Genomic DNA, 27322 nt, shown 5'->3' on the forward strand with positions numbered 1-27322 from the left:
AGTTTATGGTCTTGTGTGTGAATCAAAGAATTGTATGTGAAGAAGGAAGTGAAACTGGTGAGGCGTTGCCAACTGGAAAAGTAATTTCTCAAACAGGTAGGAAGTTAAGGAGAATGGTTTTGAGTGCAGTAGGCCTGCTTTTGTTCCGGGCTCAATTGTCATCGACCGAATTTACAGACCTAGAGTAGGCTATAGGCCAAAAGAAAATTCTTCACATAATGTTGATAGGCCTATAGGCTGCAGTGATCTAAAAAAGCACTTGCGCTTTATCAAAGTAAAATATCTAAAAGAAAAGGACAATGTAACGTTAAGGCTTGAGGTACAAGAAGGAAATACATTGGTTGAAGTAGGTTTTTGCCAAAAACAAGTTTGACAAATTTTTCTTGTTTTGTTGCATCCCAAACAAGAAAAAAGCAGTGCGAGTATATTATCAGTGGTTAAACGCATAAATTCCTTAGCCTACTCGAGAAAACGTCTCAGAATATATGCCAGGGTTAGTTGTGTACTGCATTTTTAGCCCGACCAGCCTACACTCCAGTCAAACCAAAAATTGGACTCTGCGATTGACTTCAAACAATGCAAACTAAAATCTTCCCATAATACGGATTCCGCAAATACATTTTGAACGTCGTCGAAACAAACTATTTGGACGCAGTCGAAACAAACAATCTGGACGCAGTCGAAACAATCATCTTTTTAGTTTCGACTACGTTCAAAACTTAGGGTATAGGCAAAGCCTAACCAACGTAGTAATTTTTTATTGGTCAAACATTTGCGTTTCTAATACGTTTGAAATATAGACTGCTAATACATTGTGTAATTAATTGGAGCCAATCAGCTTGTTCAACTACAGTAGTTGTTAAAATTTCAAACGTATTTGAAATGTAAGTGTTTGACCAATAAAAAAATACCGATTTGTATCCAATGCATCGTTCTAACATGACATTTAAAATATTTTGATATAAAAACACAGGTAGTTAGGCTAGTGGTTGACACTGCAATTAATAGGCATAGAAATCAATTGGTTTATAGAGCTTTTGCCAAACAAGTAGGCCTATGGCTTCTTCGGTAGCCTATAGTCTTATTCAATGTAGAATTGTATTAAGCCACACTTGTGTGGCCAAACCTGTAAGTAAATTGATTTTTCTGCTTTAGTGTGATACTGTCTACTTTGTTTCAAACATTTTATCACACTCCGCATCCTGATCGGATCATCAATTAAATCAATTTAAATTCAACTTATTTTTTCTTTGCTGGCGCGAAGATGTAGAAAACTTCAAAGTAAATACACAAATTTGGAACCGACAAAAGGAAAAGATGGCAAAACCAAAAGGTCTAAAATATGCACAAAACAGCGCTTGAAAGCAGTATCTTTAATTTGCACAGCTATCAAACCTAGAAAAGAGATCTTTTTTTATAAAAACACTCGTAAAATTAGAATTAACACTTGCAAGTACAACAAGGGCGAGTTAAACTTTAGTGCACACAAAAGAAATTCAAAAAGTGACAAGTTTCCTGAGGCTGAACTTTTCACTTTGCGAATCTTTAAAGAATTTTTTATAAAATTAAATGTGATGTCATAAAAGATCAGCAAGGTGAAAATTACAGGAACCGTCTCGGTGTGACCCCACAATTTAGAAAAAATAAGTAAATATAAGTAGATACAATTAAATACAGACATAGCCTACCGACCATACCGTACTTTAGATAAATTTTGATTAATCACTTTCAGTTTAAATTTCTAAAGGATTTACAAAAATCAAATAAACTTTTGGCAAAAAGTCTGGCAGCACTTCTTCTTAAACATGCAGTTAAGACCAAAGATGCCAGAGCTTGGTTTCTCCACCTAGATCTGGGTTTTTTTTACCACATCTGGGTTTTAAGTTTTTTTTATTTCAAATTTAAGTAAATCTAGGTTTTTTTTGGTTTTTAACTTTGTACAGAGCTTGTATGGTATTATGGCACTGGGATTTTCGATAAATGGTCCACACTGCAACACAAAAATGATAAGGTACCGGTAATGTTTTTTGCATCAGTTACTGCAGTCAGTGAGGTAGCCTACAGGATGCTGAAGAAATGATCCAACTTTATGAAAATGTGGATGACTAAAAATTGGAGTAGTAGCCTACAACTATTTGTGTTACTGAACATTTATTTATTGTGAATTTGAGTTATTCTTTTCAACATGTTAAACTATTTGCTGACGACACCAATCTTACGATGAGCGACAAATGTGAAATAAATTTGCAGAACAATGTGAATGCCGAAATGCAAAAAGTTTACAACTGGTTGAAGCTTAATAGATTATCATTAAATTTCTCAAAAACTGAATACATGCTAATAACAAATAAAAAACACATAAAAAATTTTAACATTAACATTGGTAACACAAGCATTCAACAAAAAGATCAAATAAAATACCTTGGCGTTTGCATAGATAACAAATTAACATGGAAATATCACATAGATAAAATTTGCGGAAAAGTAGCAAAAGGTTCATGGGCGTTGCTTAAACTCAGAAATTATGTCAACACAGACACTTTAAAAGATGTGTATCACGCTTTGATTTACTGTCATTTGCAATATTGTATTTCAAGCTGGGGAAAGGCCCGTGACAGTGCGCTGGATCTATTAATAAAATTACAAAAAAAGGTTATAAGAATAATTACGAAACAAAATTACTATGCTCACACTAATTTTTTATTTTTCAAAATGAACATCTTGAAACTAAAAGACATACATAGCATTGAAATAAAAAAACATATGTACAAAGTTCATATGAATGAGTATCCGTCTACGTATTGTGATTTATTTACAAATGCTTCATCTATTCATCAGCATAACACAAGATATCAAACAAGCAACAATTATTTTATAAACAGATCAAACACAGAATTTGGCAAGAAGTCCATGCAGGTATTGGGACCAATGCTCTGGTCAGAGGTTCCAAGTAGGCTAAAAAACTTATCATTTCATTGTTTCAAAAAAGAGATCAAAACGTTAATTTTACAAAGCTACAGTGCATCGTAAGTGATATGTTATGGAAACCAATTGTCAGTTGCTTCGGAAACTTTATTATTCTCTGCTTGCTTCATGGAATTTTGTGTTTTGGCCTACGTTATCATCAATATGTTTTTTTTTTTGTGCGTATGCTGTTGTTGAAGCGCGGGAACGTTTCAATTATTATTTTTCTCTTGTAAGCTTATTTTGTAAGGTTCCTGAAGTCCAACACCATCGCCTCTACGTGGCGGAACTAGTAATGCTGAGGATTAACCCGAAGCAGCCAAGATGGTGGGGCACTGTAGATCAGGACTGGCCGACCTACTACAGTAAACTCTTGGCCACATATACCTCGATGAAAATTTTACATGAAAGAATAAAGCTAAACAGCGTGAAGGGGGCCTATCCCTCAAAGGAAGGTTCCTCGCTCGGTCCGAATTCTGATGGTTTGCAGGTCAGACCGGACCGTCAAAAAGCTACTGCAAACCAACAACAGAAGCAAAATATTCGAAAACAATGGAAGAAGAAAACTTTTAAGATTGCAACATGGAACGTCCGAACATTGTATCAGAAAGGAAAATTAGACAACATCATTAAAGAAATGAAAAGAATGGATATCAAAATCTTAGGCATATCAGAGATGAGGTGGAATAACAGCGGACGAATAAATAAAGATGGCTACACAACTTTGTATTCTGGAAACAATAAGCACTCAAGGGGAGTAGGAGTTATAATTAATCCTGAATTTGCAAACAATATTATGGGATTCTGTGCGGTTTCTGACAGAATTTTGATGGTTAAAATAAAAAATGTACACCAAAATCTCTGTATAATACAAGTTTATGCGCCAACTTCAGATTCCACAGATGAAGAGATCACTTGTTTCTACGACGATCTGAATGAAGTCTTGAAAGAATGTAAACATAATGAGTTGGAAATAATTATGGGAGACTTTAATGCGAAAGTCGGCAAAATCGATACCGATCAAAAGTGTATAGGAAAATTCGGACTCGGTCAACAAAATGAAAGAGGGACAACCTTAATTGAATGGTGCCAAGAAAATAAATTATGCATAACAAACACTTGCTTCGAAAAACACCCCAGGAAACTTTGGACGTGGAAAAGCCCAAATGACCAAACACGTAATCAAATTGACTACGTCATCGTACCACAGAAATTTAGAACATCGATTTTAGATATAAATGCATTCCCATCGGCAGACTGCGATAGTGATCACAATCCTGTTGTTGCAAAATTCAGATTAAGACTACAAAAACTGAAAAGGAAGAAAAGAACTATTCACTTCAACTGGAACGCATGTAAAGAAGACAAAACCATTAAAGAGAAATTCCAACAAGCTTTCACAATGCAAATGACAAGTAGTAATACCGAAAACAAAACTGAAACGACGACCACGGAAGAACATTTTAACATTATCAAAGATTCGATTAATAAAGCCAATGAAATAGTTCCTAAAATAAATTACCAACGACATAAAAACTGGATGACAGAAGAAATCTTAGAAATGATGGAAGAAAGAAGGCAAAAGAAACACAATAAAAGTGAATACCAAAAGTTGAACAAACAAATAAAGAAAGCATGTAACAAAGCCTGTGAAAAATACTTGAATGACGAGTGCACATCAATCGAAAAATTGTATAATCTCAGCCCAAGAGAAACACATCAACGAATCAAAACGTTAACTGCAAAGCACAATTCTACGTCAAAGTCAGGATTTTTGAAGAGTAAAACAGGTGAAATACTAATGGAAGAAAATGAAATACAGAAAAGGTGGCAAGAGTATTTATCTGATTTATATGACGATCCAGATCGAACTGTAAAACCTTTCAAATTCAGTGAACCAATGTCAGGACCAAATATTCTAAAAAGTGAAATTGAACATGCCATAAAACAAACTAAATTGAATAAGGCTGTGGGACCAGATGAGATCAGTAGTGAGATGCTAAAAACACTGGAACATGTAGGTGTGGATGCATTACATGAACTCTTCAATAACATATATGACTCAGGAGAGATGCCTACCGACATGAACAAATCAATTTTTATCGCATTACCTAAAAAACCGGGAGCAAAGGAATGTGAAAATCACCGCACAATCAGCTTGACATCACATATTACAAAAATTTTACTACGCATTGTCATGAACCGAATCAAGAACAAAATCAACGATGAAATTGCTGAAGAACAGTACGGATTCATGCCAGACCGCGGCACAAGAAATGCTGTATTTGTATTAAAAAATATCGCTCAAAGATCAATTGAAATGAAGAAAGATCTGTACATCGCATTCATTGATTATAAGAAAGCTTTCGACCGAGTAAAACATACCAAATTACTGGAGATGCTAGATAACATTGGAATTGATGACAAGGATCTACGTATTATTCAAAACCTTTACTTTGATCAAATTGCAGCAATAAAGATAAATCACAATATCAGCGATTGGATATCCATCAAGAGAGGAGTTAGACAGGGATGCGTGCTCTCTCCAAGCCTTTTTTCATTATACAGTGAGATCATTCTCCGATGTCTTGATGATGAAGCTGGCGTAAATGTTGGGGGAAGTAACTTTAATAACCTGAGGTATGCTGATGACACTGTCTTGGTGGCTGATTCGGAAGCAAAACTACAAAATTTGTTGAACAAAGTAAATGAAAGAAGTAAAGAATTTGGAATGGAAATGAATGAAAAGAAAACGGAAACGATGGTAATCACAAAGAAAAAGGAAAATGAAATTCCAATTTGTCAAATTAAAATGAACGGAACAACTATAAAACAAGTAAAAAGCTTTCGATATCTTGGAACAACAATAAACTGGGACGCCAAAGATGATAAAGAGTTCAATATACGTATTGCTCAAGCAAAAGCCTCTTTCCAGCAAATGAAAACAATATTATGCAACAAGAACATATCTTTCGCAACCAGATTCAGAGTATTGAAGTGCTACATTTATCCAATTTTTAAATATAATTCAGAAACCTGGACAATTACCAAATCAATTAATAAAAGAATAAATGGGTTTGAAATGTGGGCATTCCGAAAAATGCAGAGGATTTCCTGGACTGACAGAAAAAGCAACCAAACTGTTTTAAATCAAGTCAAACAAACAAACAATCTTCTAAAAAATATCAAAGAAAAACAACTTCAATTTTTAGGACACGTACTGCGAAAAGGAAAGTTAGAACATCTCTCTCTCACAGGCAAAATTGAAGGGAAGCGTGCCCAAGGCAGACAAAGATTAACATACTTAAACCAACAAACCGACAAAACTAACACCAACATACACCTAATACACAAAGCAAACAACAGAGAATCCTGGAAACTTTTCATACACGAGGCAGTCAATGCTTGGAATCAAGTGCGACAATAAAAGAAGAAGAAGAAGCTTATTTTAAATGGCAAAATCGTAATTTCCGTAGGGTGGCAATTGACTAGTAGACCGTATGGTCGTCTCGTTGTCTCCCTGTCGGTATGGAAACTTGTGTAACTTTTGTACTGTGTATTTTGCATATTTCAAACATGTACCTATGTTCCTGACAAATAAAACATTGATTGATTGATTGAACATTATGTTCAAATGAAAAAGACTAAGCGGGGTTTATTGCTAAGAACCAAGTTATCGTATTTGTACACCAAACTGTAAGCAGTAGCTTAAGCAGGCATGATGATTCTCCTCAGCCGCAGTCTACAACTCACACAGCAAAAATTTTAGATCAAAAGTCAAAACTAACCTTAATGGCTAGCCTCTACACTCATACATCTAGTCAGTTTTAGAAATTTTGGTTAAACACACACTGAACCTTGCTAGCTAGACGCTTTACCTTAAAGGTAATTTTGAACCAAAATCTTTGCTGTGAGCCCATATAGGCCTACCAAGCTCTTGTTTTGTATATAGTAATATTACATTATATATTAACTAACATGCCAACATAAGCATGTATATTGTATAATTATACATACGTGTTACTATTTGTAGCTTTCTGAGGCTTCTGTGTAATGATTTAAAATGGTGCTGAAAGCACACGCAGGTTTTTTTAACCGCTTTACTACATATTTTCTGGACCTGGGTTTTTTTGCCTCATCTGAGTTTTTTTTAGCACACAATCTAAGTTTATTGGAAATTTGTCGCTGGCATCCCTGGTTAAGACTGTTAGACCAAGACTATAGTCCGTTTTGAGCTAGGCTAATGCACAGGTTTACGAATTCGGGACAATAAGATAATTTTTTGTATGTTGAACTCTTTTTTGTTTTGTTTAAACATACAAAAAATTACAGTCCTGTCCTGATTCTTTTTCTTCTAAATTTTGGGTTCAAATAAATAAATTTCTTGACTTGAGTAGAGCAAGCCTGGGCTACAACTGAAAATCCTTTGGGTCTTGGTTGAGGTGCAAAATAAAGGTTGGGCCAACTACCGTGGTTAAAAAATTTAGGTGGGCAAAAATACTGTCTTGCAAATTTTCTTTTCTTAGCTTTCTTTGCCAATTCGCGTAAATGGCACATCTAACATATAGGCTATCTATTTCGCAAAAAGGCTGCCAATTTCACTAATGTTATAGCTTGCCTAAAACCACGCTTCTTTGAATTGCATTTTCTTTTCAACCTTTTCACTGATTCCCTTCATCTTGGTATCAAAATGACTACAAGCACATTTTCTACTGAATTTTTCTCAAATGGGTTGTTTCCAGGCCTAATTTTTTCGTTGAGTTCAATTTTGCATTTAGACCTGGGAAACAAACAACTTGCTGCTGATTCTAAGAAGCATAAATCACAAGAAGATTTGATAAAAAGTTTAATAACGAAGTTTTGTTTTGGAATTTTTCACTGCAGTTTGCTTGTTTGGTAGTTGTTAAAAGAACAACCGACCTACTGGTAAACAAAAACATAAATTCGAAAGCAGTAAATAAAAAAAATTAAAGGTTATCATTGTATCAGTTATTCATTAGTCTACAACTTCTGAAGTTGAAACTACTTCTTTACAACCATAATTAAATATAGTTTCAAGATGAGATGTAAGATAAGCCTTTGTTCCAGAATCGAAAAGAATGAGCATTTTCCTGCAATTGACGTTTTGACACAATTTGTTAAAGGGTTGAGAGTTGAGACACAAGCGAGGGATCATTTCATTGGCCAAATATTTACGTTTCAAATACGTTTGAATCTGAACAAGAAACTTGATTGGTTTAAACTTTAAAGCAATCGTTTCGACGACGTTTAAAATATAATCAAAACAATGAATCATTTTGTTTTATTATTGTATCATATTAGGCTATCTATTACGGAATGAAGAGCATCAACTGAATGGAAAGAAAAACAAGCGAATGTGTTACCTAACAAAAAGACAATAAAATAATGGAGTCTGATTAACAACACCAATCTCAGAAAATTAAGATATTTCGGACATATAGGAAGTAGCAACTCGTTAGAAAATTTAATGTTGACTGGGACTCCCAGTCTGGGAGATTGCGCAAGGCAAACGAACATAAAAAACGACAAAAAATGAAATATTTCGACAATATCAAGCAAATTACGGGGATGAAAAGTATGCCGGAAGTATTAATGTAAAAACAAAAGGCAGAGTAAATTGAAAGGAGTCCATATGGGAGATCACAGCTGATCAAACATAATTATTCTGTTGAAGAAATCAGGTGTGTTGTTGTAGCAATATTACTGATAACTAGGGCAAGTTTTTATTCAACTAAGAATCCAAAAAAAAAAAAAAATTGAATTGAACTAAAAATATTTACTTAAAAATTCACAAAAATTGACTTTGTTGACTTAACGAAAAATTGACCTATTGAACCATTGTTTCTTGCATTATATATTTAACATAAGGCTACTTGAACGTGAAAAATGAGTTTAAATGTGACGTAGTGTTTAGCTCAGTAGGCCATAGCCCTATAAGAAGGGCTGTGAGACTTTCTCCCTAGAGCAGTGTACTGTTTACTATCATGAAAGAAACCAAGGGATATAGTCAAAAGGGCGCCACTCCACAATCGACGGCGTGCCTTTCCGTGTCTTGCAAAAGACACAGCCACGTGCTCTTGAGCGGTGTCGAACCGGCGCTTAATTAACTTTCTGGTATTTTCAATGTTCATTATTTTGGAAGTGTCATCATTATTTTTCAGTGTTTTTAATATTAAGAATTTAAACGAAGCACAAATTGAGATCCAATTCAATTTAATTTATTTTTCATTGCAGGCGCGAAAGTGAAAAAAATAAAATAAAGTAAACACACGAATTTGGCACCAACAAAAGGAAAAGATGGCAAAACCAAAAGGTTTAAAATATGCATCAATGAAACAGTGCTTGGAAATTAATATTTTTTAATTTGCACAGCCACCAAACCTAACTTACCTAAAGGCAGAGGACAAGAATAGTCACTCTCATAACAAAATAAGTGAATTCTTTGTTAATGTATTTGCATTATTCAGTATTATATGTAGCCTATAAGAGTGTTAAACTCAAAAATAAAACAAGCCGAAAGTACAGTAGCTGGTTACTAGTGGTTAGCCCAACAACAGCATTTCGAGGATGGTGATTACCATGATATCACATCGAGCACCTTTCATAAATAATAGTTAAAATACGAAAATAAGTTTAAAAACATTGTCCAGGACGAGATGCAGTATGACGTCGTGGATGGAATTGGAAATTGTACGCATGCCATTTGTCGTACCATCTGAACCCCTTTCTACGTTACTGACCTAGAGGAATTAAACTCCTTAAAACCGTTTCATATGGTCTCAGCTGGCAGTTTTATCGATGTCGAAAGCCTTGACATTACGTATACAGTATACCACATAAAAAAACAAAAAAAACTGTTAGTTTTAGCACGTTTTCTAAATGCTATACAACTTGATATGTGCTATACATAAATACTATATTAGCAGTTAGCACTACAAAAAGTGCTCAATGTCAAGCAAAAAAGCTAAGCGGAGCAAATTACATCAAATACTTTTATTACTTTCTAAAACCCCTACTACAACCTGTTTCAACAACAAACAACTGTTTCTACAACCCTAAAAAGGGATCATCAGAGAAGGTCATGAAAAATATACAAAAACAGTAAATCGGTAATACCTGAAAACATATTAAACATTATTACCTTAATTGAATCTGCAAAAATACTTTAAAAAATCTCAAAATTACAAAGGGCCACCACAAACGGATGCCACAAAAGCCTCAATAAAAACGTCTAAACGGAAACCAACCAAATCTCAATAACAATATTTGTGACGTGTTGATCCTAAAATATGATGGTCCATCCACCACTATGGTGCCCGACCTTTCAGTGGCGGTGGCCGAAATAGTTGTGGCCTTTGTCTTGCTGAAAAGCTGACCATTCTAAGGGCCGATTGTAGCCACCTTCTGAACAAGCGTTCTGAACTGGTGGGTAAATGTCGTCACCGTAACAAATTTAAACTCAAATAACAGTACTTCAAAACAACATAAATTTAATTTGATTTCTCCAGGTTACCTTTACGGTTTATCGCATTTGGGTTATCTGTGACGTCACAAATCTTGTTATTAAGATTTGGTTGGTTTCAATCTAAAAGTAAAGGTGAGTCCCATACTTGATCCAAGCATCGGAGATGAGAAGATAAGGTTCTGATTGTACTAAGCCTTCGGCACTAGCGAGAGTAGGGTTGCCAGTTCCTTTCTCTCGACCGCCTTTCCTTCAGCAACTACGCCCACCCACTTTATGACATCCTGATGGGTAGAGGTGAGCGGTGTTTGTCAACAACCAGCTTAAGCCGGGAGTCGAACCAGGATTGCATGATTGGAAAGCGAGCGCTTTATCCGCTGCGACATCTCACCGCTGCGCCATCCCACCTGGTTTCCATCTGGAAGTCTTAATCGAGGCTTTTGTGGCATCCGATAGTGGTACCGGTAGCCCTTTGTAATTTTGAGTATTTTTTTCGGATTGAATTAAGTTTATACAGTAGGCTAATGTTTAATATTTTTTCAGGCATTACCAATTTACTGTTTTTGCTTATTTTCAGGACCTTCTGATGATCCCCTTTTAGGGTGAAACAGGCTGTAAAGGTTTTAGAGAGTAATAACTATACATAAAATTTTTTTTTCAGATTTCAGATGATCCTATTTTAAAACTAAAAAATCTCTGCGTAGGCTACCTGTAAAGTCTATCTAAACTCGGCACCAATAAGCCGAACTGACCAATCACAAAGCAGGAAGCACTTCAAGAGAAAAAAATTACCCAATCAGAAGAAAGTACTGGAATGCAAAATTCTTCAAATGTCCACGTAATGGAATAAGGAAAGTAATATTTTCTAAGACGTAGTTCTTCAAATTACGGACAAATCTTTAAAATGAGGACAGTGTGATAGAGCTGACTATTCACAATTCACATCACCAGTCAATAATCGTGACAGAGGGCAAGGTGTTACCAACATTTCTGTTCACGGCTTGTACAATACAGTGGCATAGGCTACTGGTGCTATAAAGCCACCACCTTCGAGCCTCCTTTGGAAACTTTTTACGCCTCTCTGTTTCCCTGTGATAGAGTATTCAGATAATTTCAGCACGAAAATCCTCTTGTCCACAGAGAATTTTCTTTCAAGAAAAATTTTATTTCGAAGAAGAATTAGTGCTTTCTGCTTTGTGTTTGACCACTTCAGTGTAGTGATAGCAAGCATAGATATTTTTTACAAACACACTTCTCGTTTGGAACTCTTGAAAAAGGGGTTTTTCCATCATGGACTTTTGCGGCCATAGTAGAAATATCTCGGATCGTCGTTTTTCAGTCCTGCAATTACATTAAATCTCCCTTGACATAAGGTTACGTTGGAGTTTATGATGTAACACCGTCTCAATTGTGATAACTTAGTTTCAGTTGTTACGCAACAATAAATCTTTTTGTCAATGCCTGTTTATTCTGGCAACTCCTAACGAATTTTTTGAATTATTTTTACTGCAAGTTTGATTTTTATCCGATTGTCAATGTCAGACAGTAGTCCGTTAGCAGAGTGGTCTTGGAATACTTTTGGACCCGGTCCAGGCATGATTTTAGGGACCAATAACCTTTGCAAGGGCTCCGGGAGTTTGCGTTTTCTTTGGAATATGATGCGTTTTCTAAGATGTATCTATTTGGGCCCGAGAAATTCATTGATATCAGTCCAAAATTCTCTCAAAACTTAATTTCGCAGTCAGAACATGTCGTGCATGCAAGTGAACCAAACTTTTAAATATTTTTTTTTTATTTGACACTGTACCCATGTTGAACCAGTCTTTTTCTGCAACATCCTTCTTATGCGTCTGGATATTTGCTGAATTAGCTAGCAGTTGATGTTATTCATGAGTGACTTAAAGGAGCTTTCAACCGATGTTTACTCTGCAGCCTGGGGAGGATCTGTCTTACTATTTTTTCGTTTTTTACCTTTTCTTTTCCCTCGTTTTCCCTTCTTTCGACCGCTCCTTTTTTTCCTCTTACTTCGTTTTCCTTTTTTTCCTTTCCTCTTCTTTCCCTTCTTTCCTTTTCTTCCTTTACGCTTCTTTCCTTTCTTTCCCTTCCTTCGCTTGGAATCGCTTCCCCTTCTTCTCGAGGAGGACCTTTTTCGACGTGGCCCAGCGGAGCAAAGTGGAGTAAGAGGTTTTCTGGAGTTTAGCCTAAAAACTCCATTTTTTCCTCTGGCTTGGATGAGGTGTCTTTCTTTGACCATTCGGCTAAGCATCGAATTAATGCGAGTTGAGCTTCCCCGACCTACTGGGTAGTTGTTAGAGATGAACTTGACGATGGACAGCTTAGAAGAGCCTTGCTTTTCCTGCAAACCCACGATGGCATCATTAATCATCTTTTTGTATGAAGGTTTCTTCTTTTCAGGAATTTTGGGCTGCCCGACGCAGCCCGGCTGCGACATCTGTGGCAAGTCCTTGTCTCGTCCGTCCATGGTTAAAACATTGTATTCTTCAAAAGAGTAAATAATTTCGCAAGTTCTTTTAACCACTGAAAACGAACGTAGGCGAAATGATGGTATTGTTATATGCCATTGTTACGATATATTCCGCATGGTACAAAAAGAGAAATAAAATAGATTGTCATTTATATTTGATATACTTGATAAATCAAATATAGTTATTACTATCTGAAGCCTTTACAAATTGTTTCACCTAACGGATCATCAGAAGGTCTTATTCAAAAATCTATTTCTAGATTCTATTTGAATAAGATCTATTTCTAAGAATCTATTTCTAGATTCTATTTGAATAAGACCTTCTGATGATCCGTTAGGTGAAACAATTTGTAAAGGCTTCAGATAGTAATAACTATATTTGATTTAATTCGCTCTGCTTTGCCTTTTTGCTTGGCATTGAGCACTTTTTGTAGTATTAATAGTTTTCATTGTTTTTGATATATTTGATACGTACTTTACTTTACTGCCGTTTGGTTTAGGTTATATTCAACAATTATTTTCAATATTTACGCTCATGTTTTGGCATTATTGCGTCACTGTGTTGTTAATTTAAAACATTACGTTTAGGTTTTAACTGCCCTTCATCAGAATTGAAGATGCACTGAATAAGTGCGAAATATATTTTCTGTAACATCTACTGACAACTGATCCCTGTTACCTTAGCAATTGAGGTTTTAGCTTTCTAGATATGGAACAGGGATCGTTTCAGAATAAGACTAGGTCAGAAAGCGAGGCAGACTCCGACGCAGCTCAGCATCAGCCTAGAGCAGTTAGCTACTAAAATAGATTGTCCATTGCATTTTCATTCCGTAGATGTTTGTTTTTATGGAAGTTGTATCTTCAGTATTCAGTAGGAAAAATAAGAATAAATAATCTTCTTTAGTCCCAAATATCTTAGTTTTTTTAGATTGATGTTGTTAAATAGACTTCAGTTATCATCTATTTGTTGAGTCACAAATTTATTTGTTTTGTTTTTTTATTCATCCAGCTTACGCGTTATGATCTCCTGTTACACAACATTTTAAAACTTTTTAACTTTTTAACCTTTTAATGTCACATTTGTTGCACGTCCAAATCGTTTGCCTAGGCAAACACTCACAATAGTATTTCAATAAAAGTATATATTTTTTTATTAAATCAAATATAGTTATTTTTTTATTAAAATATTGTTGCTTAGCCAAATGATTTCAAGTTTTAGGCTTAAAAAAACTATTGATTTGTTTCCGTATGTGACAATTAGGAACGGGAGAGTTCGCAGAAATTGTAGTTTTGTATTTCTGCCAATTTAACATCGGTTTCTACACAGTTATGAGTGATGTCACAGTTTTGCCGTCGCAATTCGTTTTCTAATTTCTTTGCTGTGTCTGTTATAATTGTTGTTTTAAAGCAGGGGTCACCAACCTTTTTTGCATGCGGGCCACATTGGCACTAAGGAGAGCTGTGGCGGGCCGCACTAATAAAAGTTTAGGTAGGTTGATTCTTATGCAAGAAAAGAACGCACCTCGTACCCAGTATCCAGCGTTACATGTTGTTAATATTTATCTTAAAGTCGAACAACGCTACTGCCAGGCCAAGCTCCTTTAACAACACTTTTGGCTTTTTTAACAATACTTAATACACGAGGCCACTTGTTTTGCGCACTTATAGCGAGGCAAGCGAATATTCATCGCCAAGCAAGATTGGTGCTGTCATTTCGCTTCACAAAAGATATCTTGCCATTAACAGTTTCAGTAAACAAGGAAATGTTTGACACATCGCAATACAGGCAACAATAGTGACCTGCAAACATATCAGCGAAAAATAGGCTCCAATAACAAGGAGAAAGAAACCAGGCACCATAAAACAAACGCTTGTGGAAATCACCGAAAAAACGTTTTTATGGTTACCCATAAACAGTGTTTCCTTTAAAAAAGCAATGAGTTGGTTTTTCATCCTTTTTGTGAGAGTCTATAAAACCGTCTTTCTTTGATTATTCGACAACTGTCACTTGCGGTGCTTATGAGCATGGCAAGAATTGTTGATTAACAACATTTTGCAGCCTATTAAGCTAAATATTTTCATAATACAACCAGAAAAAGTCTTTAAATTTTTCATATGGTTAATTGATTTTAAATTATTGAGTTCCATTTTGACAGTTTATTATAAATTGAGTTGGCACACCGACCTATTTTTTCAACAAAAACTTGCATAAAGGAAACACTGCTCGTGAAACACAATAACGGTGAAACGCACACTAGTGTTTACATGAAATTTACAAACTTAAAGTAAGCAACCCTATACTCACAGACAATTTCGAAAACAGACGTTTTAATCAACCACTGGAACAGTGGGGCTGAACATCGCAACGGAATAACTTTAAGCAACCCCCACCTACAACTACAATCTGATTGGTCGGTCGGTGGAATCGTATGCAAAGCGAAACTATGCTTCCCGAAAAGGATATTTTGCCTTCATGATCTTTAACTGTTCAAGAAAAGTAATTTTGATTATACTTGTACGCTGATACCTTCCGCGGGCCGCACAATAACAGCGTGGCGGCCGCATGCGGCCCGCGGGCCGCCAGTTGGTGACCCCTGTTTTAAAGGGATGCTAAAGAAAAAACCTAACTTGGCGATTTTTCACGTTCTTTGTGTTTAACTTGCTACCATAAAACGACTTTCAATAAAATTTTGCCCCATTGCGGTCTGATCAGCATTCCACGCGTACTTTTGTCAGAGCTTTCAAAACCAGAATAGGCTTGAGCAGCGAAGCGTGCGACTGTACAGTCTACGTAACAATAGACGAGCAATCAGCTGATCACGCAACAGTTGTTACTGCCGGCGATTTAACTGTAGGCTATGTATCTATGTACATCAAAACATCAAATTTCAACATCAAAACATCAGACAGTTTGCTCAAAACCTCTGATCTGATGTTAAAACATCAGATGTTGTAACGTGGCTTTTGTTATTGCTGACTTTTGTGACGTATTCTCAAGCTGTGTTTGCACTTTTTGGTCATTTTGAAAAAAAAATGAAAATAAATGAAACATTGAACTTTGGGCCTTGCCAGCGGGAAGGCAATTTAACATGCAGATATCCAATCCATGGACTTCTGTCCAATCCAACCACGAACCAATGAGATGCTACGTTATCTGTCCAATTGTGACCATTCCAGCATTCAGCCAGAGAATAGACCTTTTGCACATTCAAAATCACCAGAGCGTGACGTTTGAGTTACGCGTAGTCTGAGGGTTGAGAATCGCTGGTTTACTACGGTTTATGAAGGCGTTTCTTGTTATTGCAAGCAAGCGTGAGGTCGGTGGCAGGTGAAAGTAAATTTTTTGTGTTTATGAATTGTTGTAGATTATCGGCACACTTCAATTCTTGTTCGTTTTAATCATAGTGTTGGCTAACAGACAAGGAAAGGCAATTTAGGACGCCATTGTGAAGCGTGTGCATTTTAACCGGGAATTATGGACCACGATAGTGGCACCTTGTCTTGCAACATTTTATTTTCATTCTGCATAACATAATATGCAACGAACCAACCACATTTTATTGATGATACCAAGCATAGTCACTGGTATTTTCCTGTCGAAGATGTGAAATTGACAAATTTTTTATGGTCCTCTCTACATGAATGCGATGGCGTGCAATACTTTGTTTATTCAACACTTTGCCCTCACTCATTTGAGGCCTTCTACCTAGGAACGGTGAGATGTAGACCAAGGAACGGTCAAATGTAGACCAATACCATGTAGGCTAAGTCTTTTTCTATAAGAAACCCTTTATCGGCCATAACAGCATCATGAAGTGCAGTTCATTAGCAGCTATTTTCTGCTTCAAAAGGTGAAAAAATCCACTCCTCTGTTATATTTCTTTGTCACTCACATTACCAGTGTACAACTGAAATACAAACATATTAGGCCTACTCCCATTTGGATCAACTCCCACTAAGGACTAATGCCTTTGCAGTGTTTGTACTTTTATAGTTCGAGTACGTTTGCGACTGACGGTGAAGTGAGGACAGTGTTTCGAGACGTAGGCCTACTTCAGTGCAGTCGATGATGATCATGGTGCTTGGGTAGTCCTTTTTGAAGTCTGGCTTCATGGTTGCTATGATAACGTCACGATGATGAGGGAATATGTTCAAACTAATCAACCTTAAATACATGAGGTGCATTCATGAATGAAAAATACGGTGTACAGTACAGTACGAATGCAGAACTAATACCAAACCTTGTGCTTTTAGTCGGTATAAAACAAACCCAGGCGAAGCTTCAACACCAGCAAAAATTCAATCTTCCACCGCTAATCTATGTAGATGCAGTGCTCCTGTAGCATTTTGAGGTATTTCAAAAGTAGCCTCGTCATTAAGTTCTGCATCAATATTTTGATTTGCATGCTTAGCTTTTGAAGCTGTAGGCTATAGTGTATAATACAAGAAATTCTTCCAATCTTTGCCTGGCAAGATCGTTTCCAATACAGCAAAGAACTGGTCAAAGGTTTACACTTCTGTAGCCTAAGTTTACAACTTAAATGAGTTTTATTTTCTGGCAAAATATACTGAAACACTGATACACGCCTGTAAAAACCACAAAACAACAGCTCAAGCAAACGTTAAACAATTTATTCGCCTGCAAACTACGCCACTAACCCTATCGCACAGCATTGTGAACAGCGGCTAGTCGTTCACGACTCCAACGTCACGCTCCGTTGGTTTGTTATGCAAAAGGTCTATTACATGTAGTTATTACTTTGAACTTTGTTTGGTATTTACAGAAGAAAAAAGAGCTAAAGCAGAGTTGGGAATCAAACCCACGTCAGTGTAATGACTACCACCGCCCTTACCCAATGCGCCAAGTCAACCGATGGCAAAGCATTGATTTAATTTAGCTAGAATTTGCGTTTTTCCTTTATTCTTCCTAAACGCAACTTTGATGACGTCAAGAACAACGTAACTTCTGATTGGTTCGTGGTTTATTAGAAATCTGCTTGTTAAAGTGCCTAACTTGCCAGCGCCATTGAAAACATTTTTTTTGGGTAATTTTTTTTGAAATGTATGCTTGAATGTCCAGTTTACGCATTTTAATGCTTAATTCCCGTTTGAAAATTTCATTTAGTATGCCTTTAAGCCCTCTAAAGGCCCTTGGGCCAGAATAATTTTAGTCTCTTCTATCAACAAGCTTATCATATTATATCTTATAGGCTATAAACTTATCATAATAATTATACAGTAGTATGTATTTTTACTGCACCGATATGGAAAGGTGGTTCATTTTGATACACTTCTTGACTAGTTCAGAAAACAAAATAAACGTAAGTAATAGCAAACACAGGTCTATCAAGTCATAACTCCAACTTTGCTTGGATTGAAAGCCAAAAACATTAACGATTTCTAACCAAAAAGTAGTGGTAACTGTCATGAAGCATAAGGGTCAATCAAACCAGAACTTACTTAATATTACAATTCTTTTTTTTTAATCGAAAAGAATTGACAAAATTATCAGAATTTTAATTTAATTAGCTACATTTGAAAACATTTTTTTCGAAAAATTATAATTAGCCTACTATTTGAAATCTCACTAACTTATTATTTTTAAATGCATAGGCGTAACAGACCAAAACATTTTAAGCGTGCAAAAAATTGGCATTTGCAAACGCTTTAACGCTATAACTTTTCAACATTTCCACGAAGTGGTTGTTATGTTTGCCTTATCAGGATGAAATCACTTACCTTTACAAATACCTTCAATGACTATGACTATAGCCAACTCTTCGTGTCACTGAGAATATGAAACAGAGGTTGAGGTACACTAGTGTTTACTTTATTATTGACACCCTATTATTTTGACTTAGGCTCCTTTTCTTGCTTTAAGCCAGGCCTGCACAACATACGGCCAAGAAGTCACATGCCTCCGCAATGTCTTCAGGCGGCCGCGAAATGATTAGAATCTATATTACAGCTACATTCTGTAATAACAATTTTCAGCTTATTTGTTCAATTTTGGTAATTACAGATTAACTTTTACAAATACGGCAATGAGATAGTGTGGTACGCCCATTTGGCAGTTACCTAACAGACGACTGGTTTCATTTTTTTCCTATCTGAATAATATCTATTGTCTTACGGTATAGTCACTTCATCAAAGCATTAAAACAACGTTTGTTTACGGTATAGTCACTTCATCAAAGCGTTAAAACAACGTTTGTTTGTATGCCACCTGCAAATGATAATTTTTCTTTGTTGCTCTAGCGCTACACTGCCCTTGTACCATTTTGAGTTGCGCAGTCTTGCTTTAACAAAAAGAGATATTTAAAGTCTTTGATATATGACACGACCTGGAATCGAACCCAGGCCTATTTACTTCGTCTGATGAGCGAGCGAGCAATTAGGTTCACGCAAAACTAACAATATATGTTTTATTTCTAATGATGTACAAGAAAAACTTGAACCTCGATTTTCTATCTCACCTGTACAGTAAAATAGCATACAAGTTAACCAGATAAAATTCTTTTGCATGTTCAGGGTCGTTGGCTAATTCGAGTCTGGTACTAACCAGAGGCCGCGAACATCACACAAGATACTTTGAACACAAAAGGACCCTTATGAACAATTTTTTTTTTATTTCCGCTCCCTTGGAAAGATTTTGGACCTCTAAAGTGATCCTGAGTACAAAAGTACCTCCTGAACTTCTCTGTCAACACTACAAACACTCTGTACGATAGCTCTGAGGATAAACAACCGTCTATGGCCCGAACTCACCCATTGATTGCAAAATAAATCAACACCTGTTTATTTATCGTCATAAACAGCTCCACAACACAGTCCAATTGCAGTAGTAGGCTATTTAGTGGTAACTAGTGGATTGGATAGCTTACAAGCAACAATACCCTAACACACGAATGTTCAGTCAACCTCTGCATCTTGCATCAATTGTTCAAACCTCTTTCAATCATTTAATTCATAAAATTTGCGTTTCAAACAAACGCTATCTTGTTCTGTGTCGCTAGATCAGCTCGTCCTCTTTGTTCACTTTTTTGACATCTTGTAAACCCTGAAAGCTCCATCAAGAATGTCTTTTATTTAAGCGTTTCTTTTGAGTAATGAGATATTAATGTTAAAAAGGGAAAAAATGAGGCAAAATGATTTTGGATAAAAGAAAGCCTGTAAACCTCACAGTTCAAGAACAATCAAAATGTTTCTTTTTGAACATTTGTGTCGTCACAGCCATACTCAACTACGCGACTAGATTCTCTTTCATGATTGGAAGGTTTTCCAACAATCCGAGCCCAGGACATATTTTGTGTCGTGAAATGAAATCCCACACGCCCACTAACATCTACAGCAATAGCCCCACCACTGCCACCGACTCTATTCTTCATATGGTTAAGCGATGTTTCAATAGCAGCTTGTGGAGACAAACCTAAAAGAAAAAAAACAGAAAATAATTCATCTTGTCGATCAAATCAACATTTTTGTAAAGTGTGCAACGCAGTTAGAAATGAAATTTTAAAGGGAAAAATGAACTGTAGGGAGCAAATATTTTAATATTTGAAGTAAAGAGTTTGTTTAAAGATATATCTGCTGAACGCAGCAACAAATTAAGAAACGTCATTCAACAATGCATGGTGTTTGTAAAGTCTTGTTACAAGTTCAAAATGTTGTTAAGCCAATTGTTACAGGACTTTATGAACATTCTGTACAACGTCATCAAAACGGTGTAATATTATTAAAGAGTGTTTGTTTTTTGGGGGAGGGAGGATAAAATAAAATTTGGGTTTAGAGCATTGCTCCCTCAAGCCTCCCGTGGCACGTCTCCGGGTGGCATGATATTTCAAAACATTGGCAGTCTCTTATAATCTAATTAGCTTATATAATTACTTACCGTTTTCTACGTGAAAGCTGATCAGTCTGGCTAAGTTGACTTTCATTATAGATTCACCATGACCGGTGGTAGATACGGCAGCTGAAATGCAAAGTTGTTTTTGTCAGAAACTATTTTCCTTCGTTTGAGGATAAAATAATTGTCACTGAACCTTGGCCCACGGTCACAATGCCTATAAATATTTGTATTTCAATAAGCTACTCCTCGAAAAAACTTTATCTTTAAAATTACAACTTTTGCTCTAACTATTATTGACATTCGCACATCACCACAAAGAAAAGGAAGTTTTTTTGTATTATTGGCATTCGCACATCACCACAAAAAAAAGGAAGTTTTTTTTTGCATTTGGTTCGGAAACACTTGCCTTGTCTCACTCTCCAGCATCGTAACTAGCAGTGAAAGTTGGTTCGGCTACATCCTAAACGTGCGAAAATTTACGAAAACTTAATCAGTAGCCTGCTAATAGTGAATACTATTATTTCACTATATTAATTACTCCAACGTCACACACGTCTGAAAGAAGGTGGTGGGAGTAATTTCATTTTGGTTTATTTCTCTTCTCGTTTTTGCGTTTGCTAAATTAACAAGATGAAAACAAATCACACCAGACTGGTTGTCTGCAAATCCACCACTTCCACCAACTGCTGAATCTGATACTCTTCCACATGTCTGCGCTGTGATACCTCCAGTTGATGTTGCGCAGGCAAGGTTACCATCGTAATCAAGAGCCACAGCTCCGACAGTATCATGACCACTGGAGGAAGCAACAAAAAATCTTTCAAACTTTACGTTCATATAAATGAGGGGTGTCCAACCTTTTTCAGAATATTTTCCGGGCCACATGTGGCCCGGGGGCCACGGGTTGGACACCCTTGATATAAATTGATTAATTGTGAAAATCTTTGCCTCGGATTGATAAAAACTTCTTTGAAAATTCAATCCTGGCAGTTTCGCACACTTGTGGAGACTTTGAACCACTGACGCAGTGTCGGTTACCAAGATTGATAGAGTGGAGATTCCTCCTGTTGTTGAAGTGTTGTTATCTTTAAATTGTTCCATCCACTAGCTGCCATTAAATGGAGAGTTTTCCTTGAAATGCGTTGCTCAAGCGCACACCCAAAGTTGCTCAAACACAGCAATTCAAGTCGTTCATATTAAGCATTGTTGTGGGTTTGACACCTGTCAAAAAATAGTTCACTTTCTCAAAAAAGTATGTACTTTAAAATATAAACTTTACTTCAAAAATATAATAATGTTTTTTTGGGATAAACTCAAAGTTTCTATTAGTTAATAAAGGAATAAGTTTCAGAACTAAGAAAAGTAGTATGTGTTTAAAGAAATATTTCTGATTTGCATCTACAGCAACTATATAAAATATTGATGCTTTGTTATAACTTTCCAAATGCACTAGTAGGCTGTTCATAGACCGGAAAGCTGCAAGCCGTAAGCTTTACAATTTAGCCTACATTGACTGAAACTTTCGAAACAGTTTTTATTGAGATAAAACAGCTTATGCTTTATTTTCGTTTTGTACGCATAAAAAAGAAACGAAACCATTTCCCCACAAGTTTATTTCGAAATAAATCGAAGGAATTTTATGATAAAACTAAAAAAATATTTTTGTTTTGAATATCCCCTGTGCCAGTCACTGTCAAACAGACCCACTGACAATCTCAATCGAAGTTGATCGTAGTTGATGAATGCAGTTGTATCGTTACCAATGCAGTAATAAAGATTCTTACTCTTCACTGTCAAAGATGCTGTGAATTGAAGTTGAATAGTTTCCGCATTCCTTGAATTCTTTTTGCTTCATTTCAGTCACAAAATATTCCAACGGTCTTTCTTCAAGTTTGTGTTCTCTTGCTACTTTTAATGAAGCCTCACCATTCAATAAGCAATGATGACTCTGGAAAAGAAATCGTTGCCAGATTGTTTAATTGAATCTTATCCTCGGACTAAGAACGCTTCTTTGAGAGCTTAATCTTGGCATTTTGCATGCATGTAGCCTACTGTAGATAGGCCTACTTTAAACAGCTGATGCAGGCTCGGTCACCGAGATTGACAGAGTGAAGTTTCCGTTTGTTGTTTAAGTATTGTTTGTGAATAAATCCATCCACTAAGTGCCACTAAATGGAAAGCAGTCTTTAAAATAGGACTGTCCTAATCTGAGTGATTCGGTCTTTTTCAGTGGTTAAAATCCTCTACTTGTGCGCGCAACTACCAGAAGCCTCCAAATTTTTTTTCTTTTCTCAAGGATGGTGATGACTACGTTTTGGCGTATTTTCGTAGAAGTGAGAAAATCAGTGATAGGCTAAAATGCTTGCAAATATTATTTCATTTCAATCTGCATAAAGTTGCTGGCAAAACTTAAACCAAAACGTTTGATTTGCGCAACAAATTATCCAATGCTAACGAAAGAGCAAACGAGTAAATTACCACATCACGTGCAAATCTTACAAGTTTGCCGATGTTTCTAAAAAGATGTCAACACATTTTAATTTGGTCTCTTGAAAACAAGATAGACTATTTCTGTCTGGATTTTCTGCACAGATTGAAAATTCCTAATTTTCTGTTCTAGAAGCGAAGAGCTTGTTTGATTAAAAAGGTTAGATCTAGTAGGTCGGCTAAGTAGCTCAAAGGTTGTGTAATTCATTCATAAAAGACTTTGCTCAGACAGTTCTAAAACGAAGTAGATATTGGTAGCCTACTTTTCATTTTTAGCAATGATTGTGTCACTGAAATATCATATCACAAAAATATCATTTTAAAATAAAAAAAATTCGTTTTATTGCTACCTCATCTAATACGAGTCTGGCTGCTTGAACAGGATTTTTAACACGCTTTAGACTTAGAACCCCTCCGATGTCGCATGTATCTCCCCGCATCACCATGGAGTGCATTTCGACTTCACCCGCCTCATTTAAATCGGAGCCACGCCCTACAAATATGTTACATTACAAAGATCCTGAAAAATAGAGCGTTTGAATTATTATAAATTTTCAAACTTAAATGAACAACAAAGCATGATTTTCTTTTCCTAAAAGAATGCGAGTATCAACGGACGTCTAGTTGGTTCTCGACGACACAAACAAAATGTTAGTATCAAAGAATTGCACTGAAACCGAAAGATAGAAATAACGAGAGATCGACCTCAACGTCACTTTGGCTGGTCACAACTCACAACTAAAGGGCTGGCTAACGCTCAAAAGACCTCGCTTGGACACCGAATGAGAGCACATGGCATTACTTCACAAATCGATATTACAGAAATGCTTTCGTTGACCGTCAACGTCACCAAAAATCTTCAATCATATAATCACCACTTGCGTAAAGGTGTCGGGATTATTTCTCAACCATGTGTCAATGAGGGGTGGTATCCTTATCTTTTCATGAGTGTGACGGTAAGGAACAAACCGTAAATGTTTTCACTAACGATTGCGTCTTTTTCGTCTACCAAATGGAAATAAAGGGCGTTGTGTAGGCTACCGGTAGCCTATGTCTTAAATCATGTAAGTCAGAAACAAGTTTGGCAACATTATGAACTCTTAATGTAGCTCAGACAAACATATTTCAGGATGGCAAAAATATACCTCAGATCCTATGGAACACTCAAACAAAGAACGAAGATCTGATATATTTGCAGCTGCGACAAAAAAAAATTAGATTGATTCATATTATTTCAGTGACCTTGCTTTGAATCGCATTCTTGTCCTTACAAACGGACAAAAGTGCTTGAATTACACATCAAAACGATTTAAAACACCAATTTCTTACCAGCATCAAAATGAGGATCGTCTTCTAGACTTTTCACGGCTTTTACAACCGCATCTATGCAAGTTCCTCCACTTTCAAGGACCCTGTTAAGAGAAAACTCTTTTCGCTAAATAGTCGTTTTAGTGATGTGTTGTGCCAATGTTTATCAAACGAAAGCAGGCTACAGTTCTATAATGATTTTTTAGCTAAGATTGTCAACCATATTTTTAAATTTTGACACTTTCTACCTTCTGAGATGCTTAAGTCTTTTGTTTCCGTCTTAAGCTCACATGAAAAGAAAACGAAAAATGCTACAAATAATTCTTCTTTAGTTGAATTAATGCCAAACGAAACATTTTTTTTTAGTAATTTTTGAAGTATTTTTAGTTTGATAAATCTTGGTTATAACCTAGCTTAATTACTATCTGGTAGATAATCGTACGGTTTAGAAATATAATCTACAAAGCTAATAACAGATAAATGGATGGTTGGTTTTTCAATTTATATCCTCTGCCTAACAAAGCCTTGATAGGTTATTCTTGGTGGTTTCACATACTTGTAGAAGCTTTTGACGCAGGGCCAGTTAAAGAGATTTGCACAGTGAAGTTTTCGATTGTTGTTAAAGTGTTATTGCCGATGGAATTATTCCACCCATTACAGTTCCGCTGAATAGAGAGCAGTCCTTGAGATGAGTTGTTTAGGCGTAGCCTACACCCCGAAAGCCGAACCAGTGCCGCTCAATTTGGAGTTTGGGCACGTACTGTAGCCACTGGTGTAACGGGGATTTTAATCTTTTTGAAATAACAAAAGAAGCAGGTTACATAAGGCTAGACCTATTGTCAACTAGGCCAATTTACTTTTCTTCATTTTGCTTTGAATGCAGCACAATAATAATATTTTAAAGTTTATAGATCATACATTCATACCTATATCCTTCAATAGCTGCTACTTTGACGCCTTGGCGGGTTTCATTGAAAATGTGATCAGGTATTTTCCAAGCTCCACCGTGGACTACGATTACTGGCTCAATTCTTTGGTTATTGTTTGTGATGCTGACGTTAGTCTCCCTTACTTTAGCCATGATTATCAGTTTGTTCTACGAACAGCACTTTCTTTGAAATGTACCGTATAGACTATAGGCCTACCGTAGCCTATACTGGTACAGCGGTTTTCAGCTACCAGCCCAACATATTAAGACAACTTATGATGATGGTGATTGTTTAGTATGATGATAATATGTTCTTATGTCAGCCTCTAACCAGAAGTATTATAGTTATTTTTGTTCAAAAGATTTACCTACATTTATTCTGTCAAAAATAGAAACTTCAAACAATTATTGCAAAACTTACTGTATGCCTGTGTAAATGCAAGAACTCACAATAAATCTTCCTGGTCACAAAATTTGCCTACGTAGCGTCGTAGCCTGTAAAGTTTTGAAACTAGCCGGTTAACTAGGTTGTAGGTTAGTCCTCACTGGCCTGATGTGTAACTCAATAGAAGGTCAACTTTTGTAAAACACGATAAGCAATATCTGCAAATTCTTTTTTCAAAAATGTATTTGTAATTGCAAAAACCTGACCACCTATTTATAGACCATATTTGAGATGATTTAACATAAGCGGCTGTTAGCATAAGGCTGCTAATATAAGAATATACAGTAGATCGGTGTAAAAAAACATTTGTTCTCGTTTTGCAGCCTGAAGCTCAGAAAACTAAGGGTAGGCTGTAAGGTAAACACGGTGGAATAGATTATTAGAAATGTAACGATAGCTTCAGCTCCAACTAGTGTCTGACGGTCGCCACCGCAAAACAATTATGACCGTTATTGCAAATGTTTTAGAAAGTAGGAATGCACTATTGCAGTGGGCGTGTCTCTAAATGACGTAGTCTGGGCACTAACCAATGGAATTACACATTCGACTACACGCCCAAAAATCAATGAATGACACAGACAATGAAAACATAAAAACGCGGCTTGATTTGATGTCGGTGACCCAAGAAGTTTAAATCGACCAAAACTTGAAAGCAGCTACAATAATAAAGTTTTTTACACTTCTGTAACTTATGCCACACATGTAGTACAAAACAAAAGGTTGCTTAAGTCGTACGATATCGTATGACAAAAAGTAAAGTAAATTCAGTCAAAGGGTCTACAGATGACAACATAACCTCTTGATCTCAATGGCGAACCTACTCAATCTCAGTGGCGAACCCTTTTTATTCATTGAAGTAGTGTGCCTGCTTCTGCACACCTGTGTGTATGAATGTGTAGTTAGATTCTCTGTTGTGAGGTGGTGGCTGACTGGATGACTGCTTATGATCTTTCGCTACCATCCTGATTGCGCCATAATCTAACCAACAGTTGTAGAATGCATTGTTTTGATAATTACATTTACTCTGCTTGTTTGTTATGTCGCTGTTGAAACAAAATAAGTTGGCTTGACTTGAGAAACTGATATACGATGAGAAAAAATTCTTTTTTGGAGTTCATGAACCCACCAACGCTATTGAATCAGGGGTAAGAAGGCGATCTTGTAGCCAAAAACTTCGCGTTTATGTCAAACAAGAAAAATAAAAACATAAAATGGACTTGATGTCAGTCTTGATATTTATTTTTGTTTGCAATGCAAAACAAAACGTCCATACAAAAGAAAACGAAAATATAATCCTTCGCATCCTTCGCTCTGAGGATGCGCATTGTCATGATGTGCAAAACGTCAGTGATGCAATAAACCGTCCTGTTTAT

The 27322-nt window shown here is 36.2% G+C and overlaps 2 protein-coding genes across 2 annotated transcripts; both read right to left on the reverse strand.

Moving 5' to 3' along the window:
- Positions 1 to 9187: 9187 nt before the first annotated feature.
- Positions 9188 to 12960, reverse strand: LOC145788207 (uncharacterized). The gene is made up of 2 exons (XM_082599902.1): positions 11700 to 12960; positions 9188 to 9725 (listed from the first exon to the last, which is right to left on the reverse strand). Exon 1 carries the CDS (start codon positions 12927 to 12929, stop codon positions 12369 to 12371), a length of 561 nt encoding a protein of 186 aa, XP_082456028.1. The 5' UTR covers positions 12930 to 12960; the 3' UTR covers positions 9188 to 9725; positions 11700 to 12368.
- Positions 12961 to 19776: 6816 nt separating this feature from the next.
- On the reverse strand, positions 19777 to 25839 carry LOC145765358 (isoaspartyl peptidase/L-asparaginase-like). Its single transcript, XM_082577166.1, has 7 exons — positions 25503 to 25839; positions 24598 to 24680; positions 23619 to 23761; positions 22566 to 22729; positions 21429 to 21577; positions 20824 to 20904; positions 19777 to 20361 (listed from the first exon to the last, which is right to left on the reverse strand). Exons 1-7 carry the CDS (start codon positions 25655 to 25657, stop codon positions 20129 to 20131), a joined length of 1008 nt encoding a protein of 335 aa, XP_082433292.1. The 5' UTR covers positions 25658 to 25839; the 3' UTR covers positions 19777 to 20128.
- Between the last annotated feature and the right edge of the window lie 1483 nt (positions 25840 to 27322).

Source organism: Aplidium turbinatum, chromosome 2 (assembly GCF_918807975.1).
Source record: "Aplidium turbinatum chromosome 2, kaAplTurb1.1, whole genome shotgun sequence".
NCBI classification, from domain to species: Eukaryota; Metazoa; Chordata; class Ascidiacea; order Aplousobranchia; family Polyclinidae; genus Aplidium; species Aplidium turbinatum.